General features: G+C 45.3%; 1 protein-coding gene across 1 annotated transcript; it reads right to left on the bottom strand.

Moving 5' to 3' along the window:
- Positions 1–12,611: 12,611 nt before the first annotated feature.
- LOC306913194 (mediator of RNA polymerase II transcription subunit 14-like) lies at positions 12,612–22,243 on the bottom strand. Its single transcript, XM_079489782.1, has 14 exons — positions 22,146–22,243; positions 18,385–18,515; positions 18,203–18,280; positions 17,953–18,110; positions 17,583–17,780; positions 17,323–17,455; positions 16,905–16,981; positions 16,634–16,807; positions 16,331–16,539; positions 15,870–16,064; positions 14,514–14,687; positions 14,156–14,372; positions 13,839–14,019; positions 12,612–13,630 (listed from the first exon to the last, which is right to left on the bottom strand). The coding sequence occupies exons 2-6, from the start codon at positions 18,419–18,421 to the stop codon at positions 17,363–17,365; spliced, it is 564 nt and encodes a 187-aa protein (XP_079345908.1). The 5' UTR covers positions 18,422–18,515; positions 22,146–22,243; the 3' UTR covers positions 12,612–13,630; positions 13,839–14,019; positions 14,156–14,372; positions 14,514–14,687; positions 15,870–16,064; positions 16,331–16,539; positions 16,634–16,807; positions 16,905–16,981; positions 17,323–17,362.
- Between the last annotated feature and the right edge of the window lie 208 nt (positions 22,244–22,451).

Below are 22,451 nucleotides of genomic sequence, written 5' to 3'. Positions count from 1 at the left end.
GGATGGATGGATGGATGGATGGATCCATGGATGGATGGATGGATCCATGGATGGATGGATGGATGGATGGATGGATGGATCCATGGATGGATGGATGGATGGATGGATGGATGGATGGATGGATCCATGGATGGATGGATGGATGGATGGATGGATCCATGGATGGATGTATGGATGGATGGATCCATGGATGGATGGATGGATCCATGGATGGATGGATGGATGGATGGATGGATCCATGGATGGATCTATGGATGGATGGATGGATGGATGGATCCATGGATGGATGGATGGATGGATGGATGGATCCATGGATGGATGGATGGATCCATGGATGGATGGATGGATGGATGGATGGATGGATCCATGAATGGATGGATGGATGGATCCATGGATGGATGGATGGATGGATGGATGGATGGATCCATGGATGGATGGATGGATCCATGGATGGATGGATGGATGGATGGATGGATCCATGGATGGATGGATGGATGGATGGATGGATGGATCCATGGATGGATGGATGGATGGATGGATGGATCCATGGATGGATGGATGGATCCATGGATGGATGGATGGATGGATGGATGGATGGATGGATCCATGGATGGATCCATGGATGGATGGATGGATCCATGGATGGATGGATGGATGGATGGATGGATGGATGGATGGATGGATGGATCCATGGATGGATGGATGGATGGATGGATGGATGGATGGATGGATCCATGGATGGATGGATGGATGGATGGATGGATCCATGGATGGATGGATGGATCCATGGATGGATGGATGGATGGATGGATGGATGGATCCATGGATGGATGGATGGATCCATGGATGGATGGATGGATCCATGGATGGATGGATGGATGTATGGATGGATGGATCTATGGATGGATGGATGGATGGATGGATGGATGGATCCATGGATGGATGGATGGATCCATGGATGGATGGATGGATCCATGGATGGATGGATCTATGGATGGATGGATGGATGGATGGATGGATGGATCCATGGATGGATGGATGGATGGATGGATGGATGGATGGATCCATGGATGGATGGATGGATCCATGGATGGATGGATGGATGGATGGATGGATGGATCCATGAATGGATGGATGGATGGATGGATCCATGGATGGATGGATGGATGGATGGATGGATGGATCCATGGATGGATGGATGGATCCATGGATGGATGGATGGATGGATGGATGGATGGATGGATGGATGGATCCATGGATGGATGGATGGATGGATGGATGGATGGATGGATGGATGGATCCATGGATGGATGGATGGATGGATGGATGGATGGATCCATGGATGGATCCATGGATGGATGGATGGATCCATGGATGGATGGATGGATGGATGGATGGATGGATCCATGGATGGATCCATGGATGGATGGATGGATCCATGGATGGATGGATGGATGGATGGATGGATGGATGGATGGATGGATGGATCCATGGATGGATCCATGGATGGATGGATGGATCCATGGATGGATGGATGGATGGATGGATGGATGGATGGATGGATGAATGGATCCATGGATGGATGGATGGATGGATGGATGGATGGATGGATGGATGGATGGATGAATGGATCCATGGATGGATGGATGGATGGATGAATGGATCCATGGATGGATGGATGGATGGATGGATGGATGGATGGATGGATGGATGGATGGCAGGAACCCAAAGCATAATGATCCATCATACAATGGGCAACGTGCCAAAAACAGCAGGTCTACAAGCTCAATTCATTGTACCCGCGTAAGGCCTATTCATAGTCTGGATTTTCGGTGGTGGTGGTGGTGGTCAGCTGACCACCGGAGCTGAAATAACGTTGAGCGGTGGTGAGTAAAAACAGAGAGAAGGGCTGGAGCGGTGGCGGTGGTTTGCTCTTCACCGCGGCTCGTGACGTCATGTTGTAGTTCGGTGGTCACCTCACCACTGAAAATCCAGACTTGTGAGCTTGTATGGGTTGGATATTGGGTAGCAGCACGGGTGATTTCTAACGGCAGCACGGGTGATTTGTAACCCGCAGAAAGAAACCACATTTGTTGCTAAGCTCCAACTAAAGTAAAAAAAAAAAAACATAATTTCCATGGCTGTTGTTTAAGAGTAACGAACAAGATTCACTACGAGCGTGACAATGACGAATCAGCACTCAAAACAGCTGTGCCAAAATACATTTTCAATGTTTTGTTACTTTCAAAATGAACATTGAAAATGATATTGTCACGACTGTTTTAATAATAATAATAATAATGAATTGCATTTTTATAGCGCTTTTCCAAGTGCTCAAAGCGCTTTACAATGGTTCATTCATTCATACATTGGGGAGTGAAGCGGCGAACAGTCGACGCCAGCGTCCTCACTTCCCACATTCACACACCAATGGTGGCGAGCTCACACCGACCGACTCATTGAAGGCAATGTAGGGTTCAGTGTCTTGCCCAAGGACACTTCGACATGTGGACATGAGGAGGAGCCAGGATTCGAACCGCTGACCCAGGGATCATTGGAAGACCTGCTCTACTTATCCTGAGCCACAGCCGCTCGTTTTGAGTGCAGATTCCTCATCATCACACTCAAAAAATGTAACTTCAACATGAAACCATCTGTGAAAGCAGCTGGTGTTATGTTCCAAGTAGATGGTCATTTAAGCCATTTTGGGCGGGAACCCCTTTTGGTGTTTTAAACATGTTATAATTTAGCTATTGAAAAATAGCAGATCTACAAGCTTGTAGGTCTGCTATTTTTTTTAAATCGTGAAAATATTTATTTCAGAAAAATAAAATATTTATTTCAGGCCTAAATGGGTTAAGTTTATAATAGTAAGGTTTCAAAGTTATTAATTGGCAACACAAATCCTTACCAATGATTTGACTGATATTTTGTCAAATGCACAATACCTACTACCATACATTAATAAGAAAAACTTTAAAGTTTCTATTTGAAAACGTTACTGCTGCCGAATTAGTAAAACTTTCGCTAGAAACAGTATCAAATATAAATGACTGAGACTCGTAAACAATACAGAGACACCTCCCCGACAATATCGCTGAGACAGTTTGTTTATTTTTGGACCACAATTCGTATATGAGACGATTTTAAGTTTATGTTTATTCTCCATAGAGGAAAAACGTACGCGAACTCTTCCGCCATAGTCTGAAAACCCACCTCTTCAGATTCCACCATGGCCCGTAGCACTAGCCCCTTAGATAGCACTTTATGTAGACTTAGATAGTATTTTAAATATAGCACTTTATGTAGACTTAGATAGTATTTTAAACAGACTTATAGCATGTTACGTAGACAGCACTAGAATTGCATTTTATGTAGCCATAGCACTTTATAGTATACATGTATAATACTAGAATTTCGCCGCCCTTTGGGCGGCTCATCCTAGTTCTGTTGCAGCGCAATGGAAAGAAGGAAATTGCGAGATTTGACAGACTCCACTTCATGTTTCAGCTGTGTTTTTAAACCCAGTATTGTGCCCTTCACATGTAGTAACGGATGGGTATTATTATTATTTGTTGTATTTTATTTGCACATCAAAGCAAATTAAATTAAAATAAGCACACATGAAACTGCTTTTTACTGGATAAACTATCAGTGTTCTCCTAAATGTGTCAATGTTTGTCAACTCAGCACGTGTTGACAACGCATTGTAAAAAGAAGCCGTGTGTGTGTCACACCAAAAGTGGTGACCTATAGAATGCTGTACATAGAAGCATCACGCAATCGTCACCCCTACACAGCTGTCATTAATTAATGGTCTTGACTGGATTGAAATGCACAGGCTCATCTTACATCGCGGCTGGCTGCCACTGCAACATGCACGGCAACATGCACATTTCCAAGAAAGTTTCAGGGCACACTACTTTGTCTAACAATGTGGATTAGAGTTTGCTCACTGTTCTGCTGGTCAATTGGAGAGAAAATGTAAGGACTGGAAAGCTGTGTGTTTCTCTATCTCTCTCCCTTTCTCTCTGTGTCCCTCCCTCGCTGGGGTGAAGACGTGTGTGCTCTCTCTCTGTCTCGCTCTCTTCTCTCTCCTCCCTCTCTGGGGTGTGTGTGTGTGGGGGGGGGGGGATTAGTTGCGCTGCCTTCGACAGTGCTATACTTCTCCAGCAGCGGTGCAGAACCGAGAGAGTGACACATTCTGTTGGATGTAAACTGCGCAACTTTTAGCTTTAAAGATCGGATTGTGTAGTCGCACCGGTGCTACAAAGTGAATTGTACAACTCGCACGGTGATATTTTAAGTCGCAAATGCGAGTACCTAGTCGCACTGTCGAGCCCTGTGTAGTGTAGTGCCATTTGCGCTGCATCGCGAGGCGATCCAAAATCCCCCCCCGCGCACGCACACACACACACACACACACACTGTACGTAGCTGTTTGTTGTTGCAGCGTGCGCGTGTGCGTGTAGTGTTGGTGTTGTTGTTGTTATCCATATATGCGCCTCGGTTTGTCCCGCTTGTACCACGCCAGGTGTCGACGCGGTCGTGTGTGCATTATTTTAACTGTCCAAGTTAGAATCAGTGTGTGCGGTGTGTAGTTCTTCTTCGTCTACTTTTGGTATGTGTGTGTGTGCGTCACGTGGTGGGCTTTGAGCAAATGGGAGAGGGAATGTAGTGTTGGCAGGTCCGCGTATTGTAAGCGAGTGGTAGTGTGTGTAAGTAGCGTGTTGAATGGCATTTTTGCTGTGCTTGTTTTCATAGACGTGGCAACAAATTAGGCGGGGGTGTCGGTGCTTGTGGCGTGTTTGTGTTTATTATTGGTATTGATATTGTTTGTGAGTCTGGACGGGAGGCGGCTTTAGTGGCAGTGCAATGACAATGTTTACGCGGGTGGTGTTGAGTGTGGGCGTGGGGCGCGACATGAGGAGATAGCCGTGGAGCGGCGCGGAGGGTAAGTCTGTGACGTCTTAGTGTGTTGTTGCAGTGTGTGTTGCTCCTGCTTCGACGTCGGCACCCAGCGTGTCAGTGACGTAGTAGCTGGTGACTTTGGGTATTGGGTTGCGTACATGTTTTCAATTGTATAATAGATATAATATAGTATAGTATGTATAGTTTACATAGATACTCCACAGTTACGTTCTTAGCTTACGCATGTTTCATGATAACTACTTTTTATATATGTGATGTATGCCATGCTTTTTGTTATTGCTTAATGTAAATCGCTCTGGATTAAGAACATCTGCTAAATGCCTAAATTGTAAATTGTAACTCCTTGGAACCAGGGGATTATCAAGTGACGTCAGGACTTCGGCGCTCTATTCTAAGGCCACTTTAACGAAAAAGTCCCATTGCGGTCTCGTTTTTTATGCAGTCTTTATACGGAAAACGCAAGCCGTGACTGAAAACGCTGTGGTGTGCATGCCAGGTGGCTAGGTGGCGCTGACACATGCACTGCCAGATAGACCAGGCACGCACCTCCGTTCTACTTCCTATGCCAGTGGTTCTCAACCAGTGGTACGGGGACCACCAGTGGGCCTTGAGGGGGTTCCAGGTGGTCCCCAGCTAAATGGAGAGTTGGTAACCAAATGGACCCTTATTAGATCTTTAACTCTTGAGAGCGTAAAATGATTACGCTCTCAAAGAGTTAAATTGCTGTTAAACAACTGCATTACTTGATTTACAAGAAGTCTACACAATTAGAGAATGTAGAATAATTGTAATACATTGAATACTATGTATGAATACATAGACTTGGCTGGCGACCGGTTATTTTTAATCAGGCTCTAAACAAACATTAGAGTCCATAGACTTGGCTGCCACATGACGTAATTTCGGAAAACCATATAGGAAAATCTGTAACAAAGATAACTAGAAAAAGTGCCCTTTTGGGCACAGGTCTCCACCAGGAGTATAGGAGTGTGTGTGATGTTTGGCAAAATGCCTTTGATGGCAATTGGATGATTTGAGGCATTTTATTCCAAAAATGTGTTTTGCAAAAATCAAAAAAGCAGTTTTAGGTAACAAATGTGAAAAGCTGCCTCATGGTGGCGCTATAACAGGCCGTTCTGGAAAATGTGGGGCAGAGGTTCATCGTTGGCATCCAGGGAGTGTGTGTGCAAAGTTTGGTATCGACCGGGTTAACGGTGCCGGAGATTAGCTGGTAACGGACGGACGGAGGGACGGAGGGACACACGGACGGAGTGCAAAACATACTCTCTCCCCATGCCTTCGGCCTGGTGGAGACAAAAAGTAATACTAAGTCCATACGCTGCTGATTTTAAATGTTTTTTTCTCTTGCTTCCTTCTATGCATGAGGAGTCCAAGCTGCTTCTTTTCACCTGACAGGGGGGAGTTTCCCCGGCCGGACGTAGCGAGTGGAAGGAACACGTTATTCCGACCAGTTCCTTTCCCCTCCATCAGGCGCCCCGGCTGGCCAGGGGGAGGTAGTTTAGAGACAAGGATTACTGCATCATTTTTTGTGAGGGTACCCTAGGGGACACGGGGAGAACATGCAAACTCCACACAGAAGAGCCCTGTCGCCAACCCCCGCCTCGGGTATGGGCACTGATGACGCGGAGGAGAGAACACACCCACAGTGTCCCCAGCGGGAATCGAACCCAGGACCTTCTAGCGGTGAGGCGACAGCACTACCGACTGTGCCACCGTGCCCCGATTCAAATGATTTAATAGAAAGTGTTAAGGCTATAGAGCTCTATCAATGACCCCAAAATACGGCCATATGGACGGTTGACGTAGCGGTTCGGGCACCAAGGCTGTGTGATGCAATGGCATTCAGGCGGTATACTGTACTCTATATACTAATACTACTGATCAATTGGTTCATATTACATGTGTGGGCACTGCACTCCAGAAAGAAAAGAAAACTTTCATAAAAGACAATTACAGGAAAATTACAGTGATGACTGATGTTTGAACATGGAGAGTCTCTCTCTCTCTCTCTCTCTCTCTCTAGTTCATGCCGGGGTTACCTAGCTGTCCCCGAGGCAGGAATAGCTTTGATTAGCTTTTTGTCTTACAGCAGAGAGAAAGCCACAGTAAAGCATGGGCACATATACTGTAACTCTGGAACTGCCCTTAAGTCAGACCTTAGTGCGACCCGTGGTTACAAATCACCCGTGCTGCGGGTTACAAATCACCCATGGCTTCTTGTGAGTTCAGGGTTTGGGATAGTGTTAGTAATAGTCGGTGATGTATATTTTCACCAGGAGAGTGCATTCTCTCCACCGCATAAACAGACTCAAAAGTACTTAGACTAAATCGGAGAAGTTCTGAAGCAGAAGACAGGCCTCGGTCGAGGCGCTGCAGGCAGGCAGAGAGATGTTTCAGAGTTTGGTTTCATTTGCAGAGCACATAATAGAAGACAAGCAGGAGCCTGGATGGATGAGCACCGTGGTGGCCTGCAGCCCAACTGAACACCATTGAGTCAGAATATATGGACATGCACAAAGCTGAGGGACAAGCACGGTTATTTAGGGAACGTCCTTGAAGAGACACCCACATGATTGACACCCTAACCTGCAGCTTTAGTTGGAAATAACCCCTATGCTATCTAATCTGTTAGATCAACATTGGCCAGGTTCTCCTGGAATGCCTGGTGAGACCCTATAGGCTAGGGTGTCATGACATGTTTAAGCTGCACTGCAAACTTGCACTTGATTTAGAATGTCCCATAAATGTGAAATGGCAGACAACATGGTCAGTGTGGTTCATCAAATATTCTTCATCTGACTAACAGGAGATCGGAGTATCGGACCAATACCACGCTACCACATAACTCAATATCTCTCTCTCTCTCTCTGTCTCTCTCTCTCTCTCTCTCTCTCTGCAAGCGGGGAAAACCCATAATGTTTTCTTCCAGTGGTTCTCCAAGTGAGGTCCTTGGGGTAAGAGCCAAATGGACCCTGCATGTGTGTCTACATGTGACTCTGAGACCGTACAAATGGAACCCAATGCTCCATTTGTTCTATTTTTACACTCTCTGATCCTGCTCAGAGTCACGGGGGTCCATGACCTGATGCTTAAAATAAAATAAAAAGTTTGCGAACTACTGCTTTTTTTCAGATGGAAGCATTCTAGGAAGAACCTACAGTGTAGGTGTATTCAAAGACCATTTTAAACTCACCACAGTGATAAATGGTAAATTTATATAGCACCTTTATCCAAGGCGCTTTACATAGATTATATATATATATATATATATATATATATATATATATATATATATATATATATAGAGAGAGAGAGAGAGAAAGAGAGAGAGAGAGAGAGAGAGAGAGAGAGAGAGAGAGAGAGAGAGAGAGACTCTCCATGTTCAAACATCAGTCATCACTGTAATTTTCCTGTATATGTATATATATGCGTAATGGCTGCTTGACATGCTGGTTGTAAGAGGGGGCCCGAGCCAGAGACATTCCTCACTTCTCACAGGCAAGAAAAGGCAATTTACTCCAATTCTTCACCTAATTTTCATTCAATTCATTTTTTTAAATGAAATGCCATGGTATGCCATTTAGCAATTTCACTTCATTCAGATCAAGAAAGCTGACTACTAGCATACACTGTTGTGGATGACAGATGGTAGGACAGCTGAGAGGGAGACAGTGGGAGAGACAGACAGTAGGACAGCTGAGAGGGAGACAGTGGGAGAGACAGACAGTAGGACAGCTGAGAGGGAGACAGTGGGAGAGACAGACAGTAGGACAGCTGAGAGGGAGACAGTGGGAGAGACAGACAGTAGGACAGCTGAGAGGGAGACAGTGGGAGAGACAGACAGTAGGACAGCTGAGAGGGAGACAGTGGGAGAGACAGACAGTAGGACAGCTGAGAGGGAGACAGTGGGAGAGACAGACAGTAGGACAGCTGAGAGGGAGACAGTGGGAGAGACAGAGTAGGAAAGCTGAGAGGGAGACAGTGGGAGAGACAGACAGTAGGACAGCTGAGAGGGAGACAGTGGGAGAGACAGACAGTAGGACAGCTGAGAGGGAGACAGTGGGAGAGACAGAGTAGGAAAGCTGAGAGGGAGACAGTGGGAGAGACAGAGTAGGAAAGCTGAGAGGGAGACAGTGGGAGAGACAGAGTAGGACAGCTGAGAGGGAGACAGTGGGAGAGACAGACAGTAGGACAGCTGAGAGGGAGACAGTGGGAGAGACAGAGTAGGAAAGCTGAGAGGGAGACAGTGGGAGAGACAGACAGTAGGACAGCTGAGAGGGAGACAGTGGGAGAGACAGAGTAGGAAAGCTGAGAGGGAGACAGTGGGAGAGACAGACAGAAGGACAGCTGAGAGGGAGACAGTGGGAGAGACAGACAGTAGGACAGCTGAGAGGGAGACAGTGGGAGAGACAGACAGTAGGACAGCTGAGAGGGAGACAGTGGGTGAGACAGACAGTAGGACAGCTGAGAGGGAGACAGCGGGAGAGACAGACAGTAGGACAGCTGAGAGGGAGACAGTGGGAGAGACTGACAGTAGGACAGCTGAGAGGTAGACAGTGGGAGAGACAGACAGTAGGACAGCTGAGAGGGAGACAGTGGGAGAGACAGACAGTAGGACAGCTGAGAGAGAGACAGTGGGAGAGACAGACAGTAGGACAGCTGAGAGGGAGACAGTGGGAGAGACAGACAGTAGGACAGCTGAGAGGGAGACAGTGGGAGAGACAGACAGTAGGACAGCTGAGAGGGAGACAGTGGGAGAGACAGACAGTAGGACAGCTGAGAGGTAGACAGTGGGAGAGACAGACAGTAGGACAGCTGAGAGACAGACAGTGGGAGAGACAGACAGTAGGACAGCTGAGAGGGAGACAGTGGGAGAGACAGACAGGAGGACAGCTGAGAGAGAGACAGTGGGAGAGACAGAGAGTACGAAAGCTGAGAGGGAGACAGTGGGAGAGACAGACCGTAGGACAGCTGAGAGGGAGACAGTGGGAGAGACAGACAGTAGGACAGCTGAGAGGGAGACAGTGGGAGAGACAGACAGTAGGACAGCTGAGAGGGAGACAGTGGGAGAGACAGAGAGTACGAAAGCTGAGAGGGAGACAGTGGGAGAGACAGACCGTAGGACAGCTGAGAGGGAGACAGTGGGAGAGACAGACAGTAGGACAGCTGAGAGACAGACAGTGGGAGAGACAAACAGTAGGACAGCTGAGAGGGAGACAGTGGGAGAGACAGACAGTAGGACAGCTGAGAGGGAGACAGTGGGAGAGACAGACAGTAGGACAGCTGAGAGGGAGACAGTGGGAGAGACAGACAGTAGGACAGCTGAGAGGGAGACAGTGGGAGAGACAGACAGTAGGACAGCTGAGAGGGAGACAATGTAGGAGAGACAGACAGTAGGAAAGCTGAGAGACGGACAGTGTAGGAGAGACAGACAGTAGGACAGCTGAGAGGGAGACAGTGTAGGAGAGACAGACAGGACAGCTGAGAGGGAGACAGTGTAGGAGAGTAGTCTAGTCGTCCGTACTGTGTGGTATAAACCAGTGGTTCCTAAACTTTTTCATGTCAAGGACCCCCAAATTGACACTAATGAGCCCGCGGACCCCCATTTGAAGAGATATGCCAGGGACCCCCATAAGAGAGAAGATTTTTACGGCTGTATACAGCAGTAATTCTCAAACCATTTAATTTCAAGGACCCCCAGTTTGACATGCATTAGTCGGACCCCCATTTAATGTCATTTCTATCTCTGAGACCCCAATTTATATTGTAAAATCAATGTTAATTTAACTCTGAGAGTGTACAAATGTTTCATTTGTGTTTCATTTGTACACTCTCAGAGTTACAGAACCATAAGGGACCATTTGGTTCAAACTTTAATTTGGCTGGGGACCCCCTGGAACTCCCTCAAGGGGGAGACCTGGGGGTCTCCGTAGGACCCCACTTTGAGAACCACTGGTATACACCACCAGCTGACAAACGCGTGAATAAACGTATACTGTACATTTCCAGATTGTTTTTTTTATCTAAAACATGTTGAGTTGTTGACGGCCCATTTCGCTGCCATGACTCATCGGAGAGTCTGACGAATGTATCAGGCGTCGCTCACATATAAAAGACAGGGTACTCTCTAGCTGTCCTTGGGGGAGAGGGGGGGGGGCAGAGCAGCTCGCAATTCATTCCCAATGGGAGTCACGTGGTTTACACTGCGCAAAGATAATGGAATACGGTTGTGTATATTACAGGAAACTCCCGTAAAACTTACCAACAAACTCCGGTAAACCATGTAATGTACCATCACACCTGTATATTACCGTATATTACTGTATATACCTGCTAAACTTGAGGTTACGGGCAAAATCCAGTGCCCATAATTGCCCATAAAAACTCCACTTTTCACGCAGTGTTAGACGAGACAAGCTTGCTCCATGGCTGTCTTCTGCCCCCCCTCCCCCCACAACACAGCCACGGAGCACACTGTAAAATTCAACGAGTTGAGTTAACTCAATAAAAGTGCTGAAACTCATTGCCTCAATCGAATCAAGTTAACCTAAACTCAGAATAGTGAGTTAGTGTAACTCGTTCATTCTGAGTAAGCAGTACAAGTAACTTGAAGTAACTTGTTTATTCTGAGTTAGCAGAACTTGGTTATTCAGAGTGTGCACTACACTAACGTGTTTATTCTGAGTTAGCAGAACTTGTTTATTTTGAGTGTGCACTACACAACTTGTTTATTCTGAGTTAGCAGAACTAGTTTGTTTTGAGTGTGCAGCACTATAAAACGTGTTTATTCTGAGTTAGCAGAACTAGTTGGTTTTGAGTGTGCAGCACTATAAAACATGTTTATTCTGAGTTAGCAGAACTAGTTTGTTTTGAGTGTGCAGCACTATAAAACGTGTTTATTCTGAGTTAGCAGAACTAGTTTGTTTTGAGTGTGCAGCCCTATAAAACATGTTTATTCTGAGTTGGCAGAACTAGTTGGTTTTGAGTGTGCAGCACTATAAAACATGTTTATTCTGAGTTAGCAGAACTAGTTGGTTTTGAGTGTGCAGCACTATAAAACATGTTTATTCTGAGTTAGCAGAACTAGTTTGTTTTGAGTGTGCAGTACTATAAAACATGTTTATTCTGAGTAAGCAGTACTTAAACATTATATGTAGCCTGAATCCCTTAATTGCATTTCCTTTCCTGAGAATCCAATAACATAAATGCATTCAAATTAATTCTACAATACAATTACAACTATCTTCATGTGCAAAACAATAATCCAATAAAACAATGCATTAAGTACTGATGTTTATTTTCACAAAGAAATTGTAAAAGAAATACCGTTTTGTACAGTAAGCTTCAAGAAAAACTCTGTAAACAGTATAAGTATATACTGTATTGTACAGAACATCTGTAAACAATGCTGTCTTGAACAGTAAATTATAAATGGTCTTGTACAGTAAACATTTGATTTGTATGTTTACTGTACAAGACAGTATTGTTTACTGTACAATACTGTCTTGAACAGTAAACATCTGTCAACTTCAACCTACTTCAATCGTGCTTATGTGAGAGATGGAACACTTCTGTACTTATCAAGAGATATGAAGCATAACATACTACAGCATCTTGCTGAGAAAATACAGTTTCAAAGTATATCCAGAGCCAGAAGAGTACATCAGTGTGGCAAAAGCACCATTGCCTTTCTGAGCGTGGTTATGGCGAACCATGGCAAGGCTGGTAACCTATCATAACTAAGATGGGCAACTTTTGCTCAAAGCTTTGAAGAAATAGAGTAGTGGGCCTGGGCTGTGGCTCAGCGGTCCAGGCACCTTGGCCGGTAGCCCGAGTCTGGCAGTGTTCCGCGGGTTCGACTCCCGATCCCGACGGCCTTTACTGCATGTCACTCCCCCATCTCTCTCCCCCTTTTCCCGTCAGCCTACTGTCTGTCCCTCTCAAAAAAAAGAAATGGAGTAGTGGAGGAAGTACTAGCAAATGGGGGTAATAGTAGTAGAGCCAATCCAGAGTTACCGCCATCAAGCAAGGATATCAAGCTGCCAAAAAGAGGTGAAGCAATTATTTGCTTGCTTTACTTGACAAAGAATGCAAAAAGCCTAAAAAATGGCAGAATGATTCTCATGATTCTTGGAACCGTCCAAATGCCACTCATCTCAAAACGTATAGACCAAACATTCCCACTACCCAGACGAGAGATAGTAAATCAGAAGCCTGCTGTAACGAGCGTGGTAGAACGATGGCCAGCAGTTTTCACAGTCAGTAAGGGTAAGCTACTGTTTTTACTTAGAAAAATGTCTGCAAGGTTGAGCTTCCTCCAAGGCACATTGTACTTTCCCATCCATCAGCATCAGAAAATGTTTTTCAAATTGAAGTGTACCTGGTCTTTCTATATCATAACCTATAATAGCTGTTAGCTTCGCGGCACCAAGCGACACACGAAGGCCAGTGTTCTCTTCTCTCAGCAGTGGACAGGCTCTCTGTGTCATCTGTGCTGCAGTCTGTGTCTGATGTTGAGGTTGGCGTTGAGGTGGGCATTACGGATGGTGTTGCTGTCGGTGTTCAGTGGGTGTTGCCGTGGGCGGGCGGTGCTGTAGGTGATGAGGTGACCTTATCTGTGAGATGGCCGGGTGGATGGGACAGGTGGACGGACGGTGAACCCAGATGAGCCGGACACCTGAGAACAAAAGTTAAGCCAAGTATGTAAAACAACAATAATAATAGCTTGAATATAAAATAGACAATAATTCAAGTCCCCATTCATTTAAATCCTCCGCCATTATATTTCCCTCTACGCTAAATCTATGCTGAATGTGACACAAGTTTACAACGATTACTGATTTTAATCTACAGTACTGGTCTACAAGCTCACAACATGCACCTACCCGTGGTCTCAAAGAACTTCTCCAGCACCTGTAGTTCCTCCTGTGACCAGGGGCCAGCATTCTCCGGTGTAACTTTGAGCTGCAGCGTCTGGTAGTTCTTTGGGTTTAGAGCCACGCGACACTTGAGCACCTCCGTCTTGAACATGATGACACCTGGTTCGTTGGAGTTCACGATGGACAGCTGCAGGAGGGAGGGAATCGAGGGATGAATTAGCAAAGAAACAATGGGAAGTTTTTGGATGAATTACTGTAAATGGAAGGAAAGAGGCTAGAAAGACACTCTACGTAAAAGCCCTGCGGAGCTGTGCAACACTCACATTGGCCTCTTTCTGGATAATGCTCTGCAGGTGGTGTCTCATGATGACAGAGCCCAGAAGCGTTCCAGTGGAGGAGAGGTAGCTCCCTGCCATGCCCGGCACCAGGCAGGGCATGGTTGAGGGGAGCCAGAGCATGTCAGTGAGGATGGTGGGGATAGAAGGAGCCCATGGACGCTGAGGTAGAGGCAAGGCATACTACTGGGCATGACCTGGGAACCTGGGCAAACAAACATTAAGTTAGATTTCATGATTCATTCTCTTCAAAGTAAAAGTACACGATCAAGATGCTGCTGGTAAATCTCACAGTTGTGTCTGAGGACAGACAAAAATAATCTGTACAAAGGAGAGCAATGCTTACTGGTCACAGTACGTGCGAATGAGGGTCAGCGATGGGCGAGTGGAGATGGGTTTCCAGGGGACATTCCATGCATACGTGCCCCTGGAGAAGGCCCTGGGACCTGGGGAGAGCCTGGCCACTGGCCACTCTGGCTTGGAGACACCATGGCATATGGAGAACTGGGATCTAGAGCACCTGGGCAAAAAAGTCAGTCATCAGCAGCCACATGGACTTCACTTACTGCCTGCCAACCCAAAGAAATCCAAATGCATGCACTAGTGTGCCCACTGTCGATTCACTTCATAAGACCTATTGGCTATTGGCTAGCTAACTTCTGTGTGGCACTGCCCTAAGGCCAAGCAGTGACTAGACAAAACATCACTAGTTTAGCCAGTCCTTGCCCAGCCGTTTCAGATTAGAATTAACCCCATGTCAGTTTACCGTGGGGGCTGGCAAAGCTTTTCTGGCCCATGGCTATCCCCAAAGAGAAAGGATGGGGTAGGACCAAAGGGAGAGGGTGCCCTCAGTGCTCCACTCGGGAGCCAGAGGTATGGATGGTCCCTGTACACATGCACAGCACACCAAAGGGCTGGTATAAATTGACAAGTTCCTCGCAAGCTTCGGCTGGGGGACTGAGACAGTGCAGGATGGAAGGAGCAGGACTGGCTGTATGCTTAAGGCTCATACATAGTCTGGATTTTCGGTGGTGAGGTGACCACCACTCCGGTGGTGAGGTGACCACCGGAGCTGAAATAACGTTGAGCGGTGGTGAGTAAAAACAGAGAGAAGGGCTGGGGCAGTGGTTTGCTCTTCACAGCGGCTTGTGACGTCGTGTTGTAGTTCGGTGGTCACCTAACCACCGAAAATCCAGACTATGTATGAACCTTTACTACCTGCTAGGCAATGAGGCGTGTGTCCAATGTTTATGACACAAACAAGATGATTCTCATGTCAATCAAAAAGGGCACTCACTCTCACGCATTATTATTATTATGCTCTAACATGGTTTGCTTTGACATGTCTACACATAATTAGGACAGACTAAATTTCTTTCTTATCAACATAGCCTACGAAACATTTCTTCAAGTAACATCTTCCCAAAACAAATCAAATATATCCCGCAAATCATAGAACTCCATTTTATTTAGTCTGTTGTGTTGACAAGAAAAAAAACCTACGCCAGCCTTATCCTTTAACCAAGAGAGCGTGGCCGATGAGTGTGAACTGAAAAACAGAATGTTTTGATGGTGGGTTGACAAGCTCAGGCAGCAATAAATACCTAAATTAAATGCATTTTAATATACAAACACACACATACTGTAGACTTCTTCAGTCCATAAAAAAACATAAAAGCTGGGCTCCACATGGTATCTTTACCTGGTGACTGGGTGGGCATTATGGAGGGTGATGGCTACGTTGGTGTGGTAAGGTGTTGGTGGCGACATGAGTGGTGGGTACACCCCTCCCGCACCACCTTTCATTTGCTGCTGCTGGGCTTGCAATTGGTTCACCAGGGTGTCCATCACGTCTGCGAGCATCCTGGTTGCTGTCCACAAACATGTTGAGGAATGTCTGCAATGGAAGTAACATAAACAAGAGTAGAGGAAAATGAAGAACATGATAAAGACAAAGTTTAAGGTTTAGCTTGCAACACACAATGCCTTCTGTGTGGAAACACGGGCTAGGAAAAACTAGGCTTAACAGGAACATCCAATGAGCCTCGCTCCATGTGGCCCAGTATGTACAGGCATTTATCTCCAGGTAGCTTCGGCAGAGTCATCGTCTATCCTAGATAAGATGCAGCACTCCGTAACTCTGCCTTGTCACTATGCCAATACCTTGAGTCCCGGGGCCGGGTAGAAGCCCTCTATGATCTTTGTGTTGTCGAAGAGGTTGTAGGCACTGTCTCGAATGGCCACCACCCCTCAGCTTCTGCAGTACATGTGTTGCGGAAGGCCAGGCGGATGTGTGTGGTTGACTGGGGTAGGATGGAGAAACACTGTAGGCTGTGTTGGTGCGCTGTGTCAGACCCAGCATGGGCACGAGGCTGATTGGATGAAATGAGGGATGACACATTTAGAGGCTAAGACAATGTGGTGGAAAAGAAAAGAAAACTACAAAAACCACATAACTCAACACACCTGAGGTGATCGCTTTGTATGTGTGTATACACCTTGCTCCTTGTGCCGTTGGCCAGCACCAGTTCAGCCACTCAGGTGTGGTTGTTCCTGCCCTGCAGGCAGAAGGTGCAGTCCAACAGGGAGCGTTCTAGAGCTCTCTGGGTTTCCTCTCCTACCTCTTTACTGGGAGGGATTCTAGGGAAAGGGAGAGATAAGCGATTTTGTGGTCAGTATATTTTCAGCAACATTTCTTGAAATAGTTTGATGGTTGTGCTTGTGTGTGTGTATTAACTTGAGAAGGCGTATAGCGTGACTGCATCCGTCTCACTCCACCTGGACTTCTTGGTTGGGGATCTCCATGTTGGACAGCTAGACACACACACACACGCCGACAGACATGCACATTAGTCTGGTGAACCGTGAGGAGGGGAAATTAGATGCAAGAACAGAAAAGAATGGCTGGATGTGTGAAGACAAAAGTGAGGAAGATTGTTAGAGAAAGCCGGAAACAAGGTCTTTGATTCCTTTATCAAAAAGGGAGGGAGGGAGGTAATAACACCCCTCAGAAGCTAATGGTGGTAAGCAAAACGTGATAAAAGGCGTGTTGCACAACTAGAGGCCCTGGGTGTCCCAGGTTCGATTCCAGGCCAGGCCAGCAATGTGCCGATGACGTGTCCTATAAGCAAGACCCCTAAGATATGGGGACATACCTGTACCTCTGCTTTGAGGCCAATGAAGAGCATGTTGGTGTCACACATGGCCACTAGGTTTTTTGTTGAAGGCACACATCTCTACAGATCGCTTGGGCTTCTTTGGCTCCAGAGCCCTCTGGTCTCCAGACATCTAATGCACAACACAGAGAAATGTAATCTCAACATACACAACATATCAAAAGAAGCTACTTTATACTAAGCAAACAACAAATCATAATACCAGTAAGCTGATCCTAGACTCTTCTACACATATCTACCTTCCTATTTGTTCCGGGGCGGGCCCCTTTCCCTGTCATGGTGTCTTGGACAAGTTGCTCAACGTTGGGTTTGAAGAGTTGCAGGAGCTGGGCACATGGCAATTGTCCATCCTCGCCATCCAGCTGCGACACAGAGAGGAAGGAATACTTGTACTGTAGGTCTGTAGGACAACCAGGCACATCCAACATCTCCACAACCTATGGGTAAGGAGAGATGAGTGGGAAGAAGAGAGGCAAGAAAATAAGAGATGATAATTGAACCAAGGAAGAAAGAGATTGTAAAAGAATGGAAAAGCCCATGCAAAGGAGTGATTACGTAATTTAATAAAGGACTGCCATTGATTTCATGAATCATGCATGAGTAACTCACAATGTAGTACTGTGGTAGTCGCATGAGCTTGATGAAGAGCTTGTGTTTGGATAAATCGCCTACAGGATGAGACGTGGCGTTGTTGAGGTGGAGGACATCTGTGCACACGGTGGGGAGGTGCTTCAGACTGTCGACAGCGCTGCTCACCCAACCACAACCTGGACAGAGAGAAAGAGATTACGATTCTAAAGAATTTCACATTTCAAATTCTTATCCTTGTATAATTTCAGGGGGTGGACAATGGACATACTTAGCTGCTGTAGCCAAGATATAATACACTTCATGTCATCGTTGATGGTCTTCTTGATGTCATCCAGCATGGACTGGTCTGTTGAGTAGGGATTGTTAGTATAGGTTTAGAGATGAAAAACACAGGTCGATGTTAACCTTATAATTGTTCTTTAACTTATTTTGCGTTTGCCCTTTACCTACCTATTGCATATACTATAGCATGGGCTGGAACAACCATGAATGCAGGTCTACAAAGATATGCAGGCACTCAGAGCGACCACAGGGCTCGAGAATAGGAATGAACAGAGTCGGTAATGCGGTCTCAATAAATGCTGAAACACATTTAAAAACAGACGAACAATAAGAAAACATATACATGCATTCAACTCTCTGTGTCCCATGTGCATTCATAAATTATATCTTGGAAATGAAGGTACCAAATGTCACATGTTGACAAGATAATACTGACTGGCCTATGGAGGACAGGGCAGTGTAGCAAATATCTGAACAATCCTGCATATACAAAATCTCTGAATTTTAGCTGAGCTCATGTCAAGCAATGTATTACAAATATGTTACAATCAGATATCTTAATTTGTTGTCACAGACAAGGGGGACAAGAGTCTACTATTCTTCACTTGCACAATGTAGGAGGCGGGACTAAGGGGGACTTCCTGTTGGGATATCACCCCTGTGTTTGCTTCCTGTCCATCGGGAGTGCATGTAAGTCAGTCATTTTCTACGGACAATTATAGTATTTTCTCGTCACGTTTAAAACGTCATTAATTTACCATTTGTTTTTATTGTAATGTTTTATTTATGGTTTTTTTCTCAAGGGGAAAGTTGTATGCTCCAGTGCCTGTCTGTGCTGCTGCACTATACATACAGGAATACAGTACAGTGGAATACAGTACAGTACAGTACAGTACAGTACAGTGGAGCACAGCACAGTACAGTGGAGTACAGCACAGTACAGTGGAGTACGGTACAGTACAGTGGAGTACAGCACAGTACAGTGGAGTACGGTACAGTACACTGGAGTACAGTACAGTACAGTGGAGTACAGTACAGTACAGTACAGTGGAGTACAGCACAGTGGAGTACAGCACAGTGGAGTACAGCACAGTACAGTACAGTACAGTACAGTGCTGTACTCCACTGTACTGTACTGCACTGTACTGTACTGCACTCCGCTGTACTGTACTGTACTGTATTCCACTGTACTGTGCTGTACTCCACTATACTGTACCGTACTGTATTCCACTGTACTGTACTGTACTGTACTGTACTGTACTGTTCTGTACCGTATTGTACTGCACTCCGCTGTACTGTACTGCACTCCGCTGCACTGTACTGTACTGTACTGTACTGTACTGTACTGTACTGTACTGTACTGTACTGTACTGTACTGTACTGTACTCCACTGTACTGTACTCCGCTGTACTGTACTGTATTACACTGTACTGTACTGTACTGTATTCCACTGTACTGTACTGTACTGTACTGTACTCCACTGTGCTGTACTCCACTGTGCTGTACTCCACTGTGCTGTACTGTACTGTACTGCACTCCGCTGTACTGTACTGCACTCCGCTGTACTGTACTGCACTCCGCTGTACTGTATTCCTGTATGTATAGTGCAGCAGCACAGACAGGCACTGGAGCATACAACTTTCCCCTTGAGAAGAAAACCCTAAATAAAACATTACAATAAAAACGAATGGTAAATGAATGAACCATTATGAATAAAGGTTTTTTTTAAACGTAATTAAAAAAATTACAAGTGACGAGAAAATACTATAATTGTCCGTAGAAAATGACTGACTTACATGCACTCCCGATGGACAGGAAGCAAACACAGGGGTGATATCCCAACAGGAAGTCCCCCTTAGTCCCGCCTGGCTCCTACATTGTGCAAGTGAAGAATAAGCTTTCGTTCTCAAACTTTTTCATGTCAAGGGCCCCCAAAAATATATGCAATTGGCCACCGATCCCCATCTGAAAATATGTTGTTCCAGGGACCCCCCAGAAGCAAAGATTTGATTTAAAAACGTTTGCTCTGAAAGAATATATATTCAAAGATTTATGCCACATTTTCACAATTTTTCAAAAATAGATCTACAAGCTCGTAGCACAGCACTCAGTGGCACGCTATGAGCTTGTAGATCTGCTATCTTTGAATAGCTAAAGTATAACATAATGCTTAAAACACCAACAGGGTTCCCGCCCAGAATGGGTTAAAGGGATAGTTCCGATTTTTTTTAACTTAAGCTGTATGAAATACTTTACATTAATATAGTGGTTGCAACTGTATTAGTTGATTGCCCGAGTCCCGTGGTGGGAGTTCTGCTCTGGTTTTGGTCAATATTAAGTAGTTCCGGTCATTTTGTGGGGAGCACAGGGGGCCACGCAGTAAAAGTAAATTAATCCACAAAACTAACGTCATTTGTATTGTTGACCTATTTCTAAAATATTAGCGCAACTTCCGTTCAACTTTGACCCCTCTATCACATGGAACAATTTTTTGGGCGTAGTGATATGGACACAAAAAAACATAGTTCCATGTGATAGAGGGGTAAAAAATGAACGAAAGTTGCACTAATATTTTAGAAATGGGTCAACAATACAAATTACGTTAGTTTTGTGGATTCATTTACTTTTAATGCGTGGCCCCCAAGCCCCCCATAGAGTATAAAGAAGGATAGAGACTCAACTGGCGCGAAGCTCCGCCCCCCCCGCTATTCATGTCAGTGGAAGTTGCTCAGTGGCGTTTTGAAGCACCCGGAGTCCATCTCAGAACGTCTACTTCCACATTTGACCACCACATTTTGGTGGTCCTCTTAGGCTCTTACCACTAGGGCCCAGTGCAGTGCTTCAACGTTGGAGCGCCTCACTGGCCCCTTGGTGGCCCCCTGTGGCCCCCACAAAATGACCGGAACTACTTAATATTGACCAAAACCAGAGCAGAACTCCCACCACGGGACCCAGGCAATCAATTAATACACTATATTAATGGCAAGTATTTCATACAGCTTAAGTTAAAAAATTCGAAACTATCCCTTTAAATCCTCTGCCATTATATTTCCCTCTACACTAAATATATGCTGAATGTGACAAAGCTTACAACGATGGCTGATTTTAATCTACAGTATAAACCTCTCCAAAAACGACTAGTCTACAACATTTGCCCATGCAGTAACCTCAAGTTCAAGTGATCAAAGTTAGTAGTCAGTGGTTTTCAACCGATTTCATTTCAAGATCCATTATTTATTGGCAATTATAGCCACGGACCATTTGATGACATTTGACAGACGCCAACAGTCAACTAAGGATTTGACCGTGACGTCACAGTCACACGGAAGGGGTAGTGGGGCTGTGTGACGTCACTGACTTTCCCTTATGGCTTTAGCTAGCCGTTAGCCTAAAAGCTACGTGCAAATAGCCTATAAGTGAAGGGATGTTACCCTAACCCATAAACATAACAACGTGGCGATTTAATGAACACAAACAACTGCTAATGTTACAGCAGACACGTGTGCTGCTGCAGATTATAGAGAGACACGTTACGGCCCGTAACGTGTCTCTCTATAAACTGCAGCAGCACACACCGAACCGAACGTAACAACAACAAGGCTTGAAAAAAGGCTACATTTTCGTCATGTCTCGCAGTCACTCAAACATGGGTGAAATCATTTCACTTGCTGCCCGTACACACACGCTGGTAGAAGGGGCTTTTATATACCCTTCAGTGAGTCTGGTAAATAACCTACTGTTTTACGAAGTCAAAACTACTGCATTGCGCGGTGTTTTTGTAAAGCAGCCAACAACACCATGCCCGTTGTAGACGATAAACAGTAGTAGGGAAACAGATAAAACTCTAAACAGTAGGGAAGCAGATAAAACACACAATTTCAACACAGTGAAACGATTTGAGAAATGATAAAATATGTAGGACTACTCACCAAATATAAAACGTATTTGCGGAGAGTGGAGACAGTTGCATGACCTGTTGTTGTTCTTCCTGAAAGTGCATTCAGTGAACAGCAGCGCGGGCTTTCAGAGAAGTACCGCCCTGCTGAGTGCGCATGCGTGAAGAATGGTTCAAACTCAAAGTACTTTTACCAAGTTGACCCAACTCGTTCGACTCTAATGTTCAAGTAACTTACTTTTACTAATTTTTAATTTTCAAAACTTATTTTTTCTAAATTAACCCAAATCAAACACATCAAGTTAGACATCTTTTTTGACCGAAAGTCCAATTAACTTAT

This window comes from Electrona antarctica, assembly GCF_951216825.1.
Source record: "Electrona antarctica genome assembly, chromosome: 20".
Taxonomy (NCBI): Eukaryota; Metazoa; Chordata; class Actinopteri; order Myctophiformes; family Myctophidae; genus Electrona; species Electrona antarctica.
This window is presented reverse-complemented; position numbering and strand designations above follow the sequence as displayed.

Coding starts and splice junctions, on each gene's coding strand:
- LOC306913194 (XM_079489782.1), bottom strand. CDS start 18,421: ATGGTTGTTCCAGCCCATGCTATAGTATATGCAATAG. Junction 17,781..17,952: donor GACTACCACAGTACTACATT/GTGAGTTACTCA, acceptor CCTTACCCATAG/GTTGTGGAGATGTTGGATGT. Junction 17,456..17,582: donor GCCCCGGAACAAATAGGAAG/GTAGATATGTGT, acceptor GTTGTGCATTAG/ATGTCTGGAGACCAGAGGGC.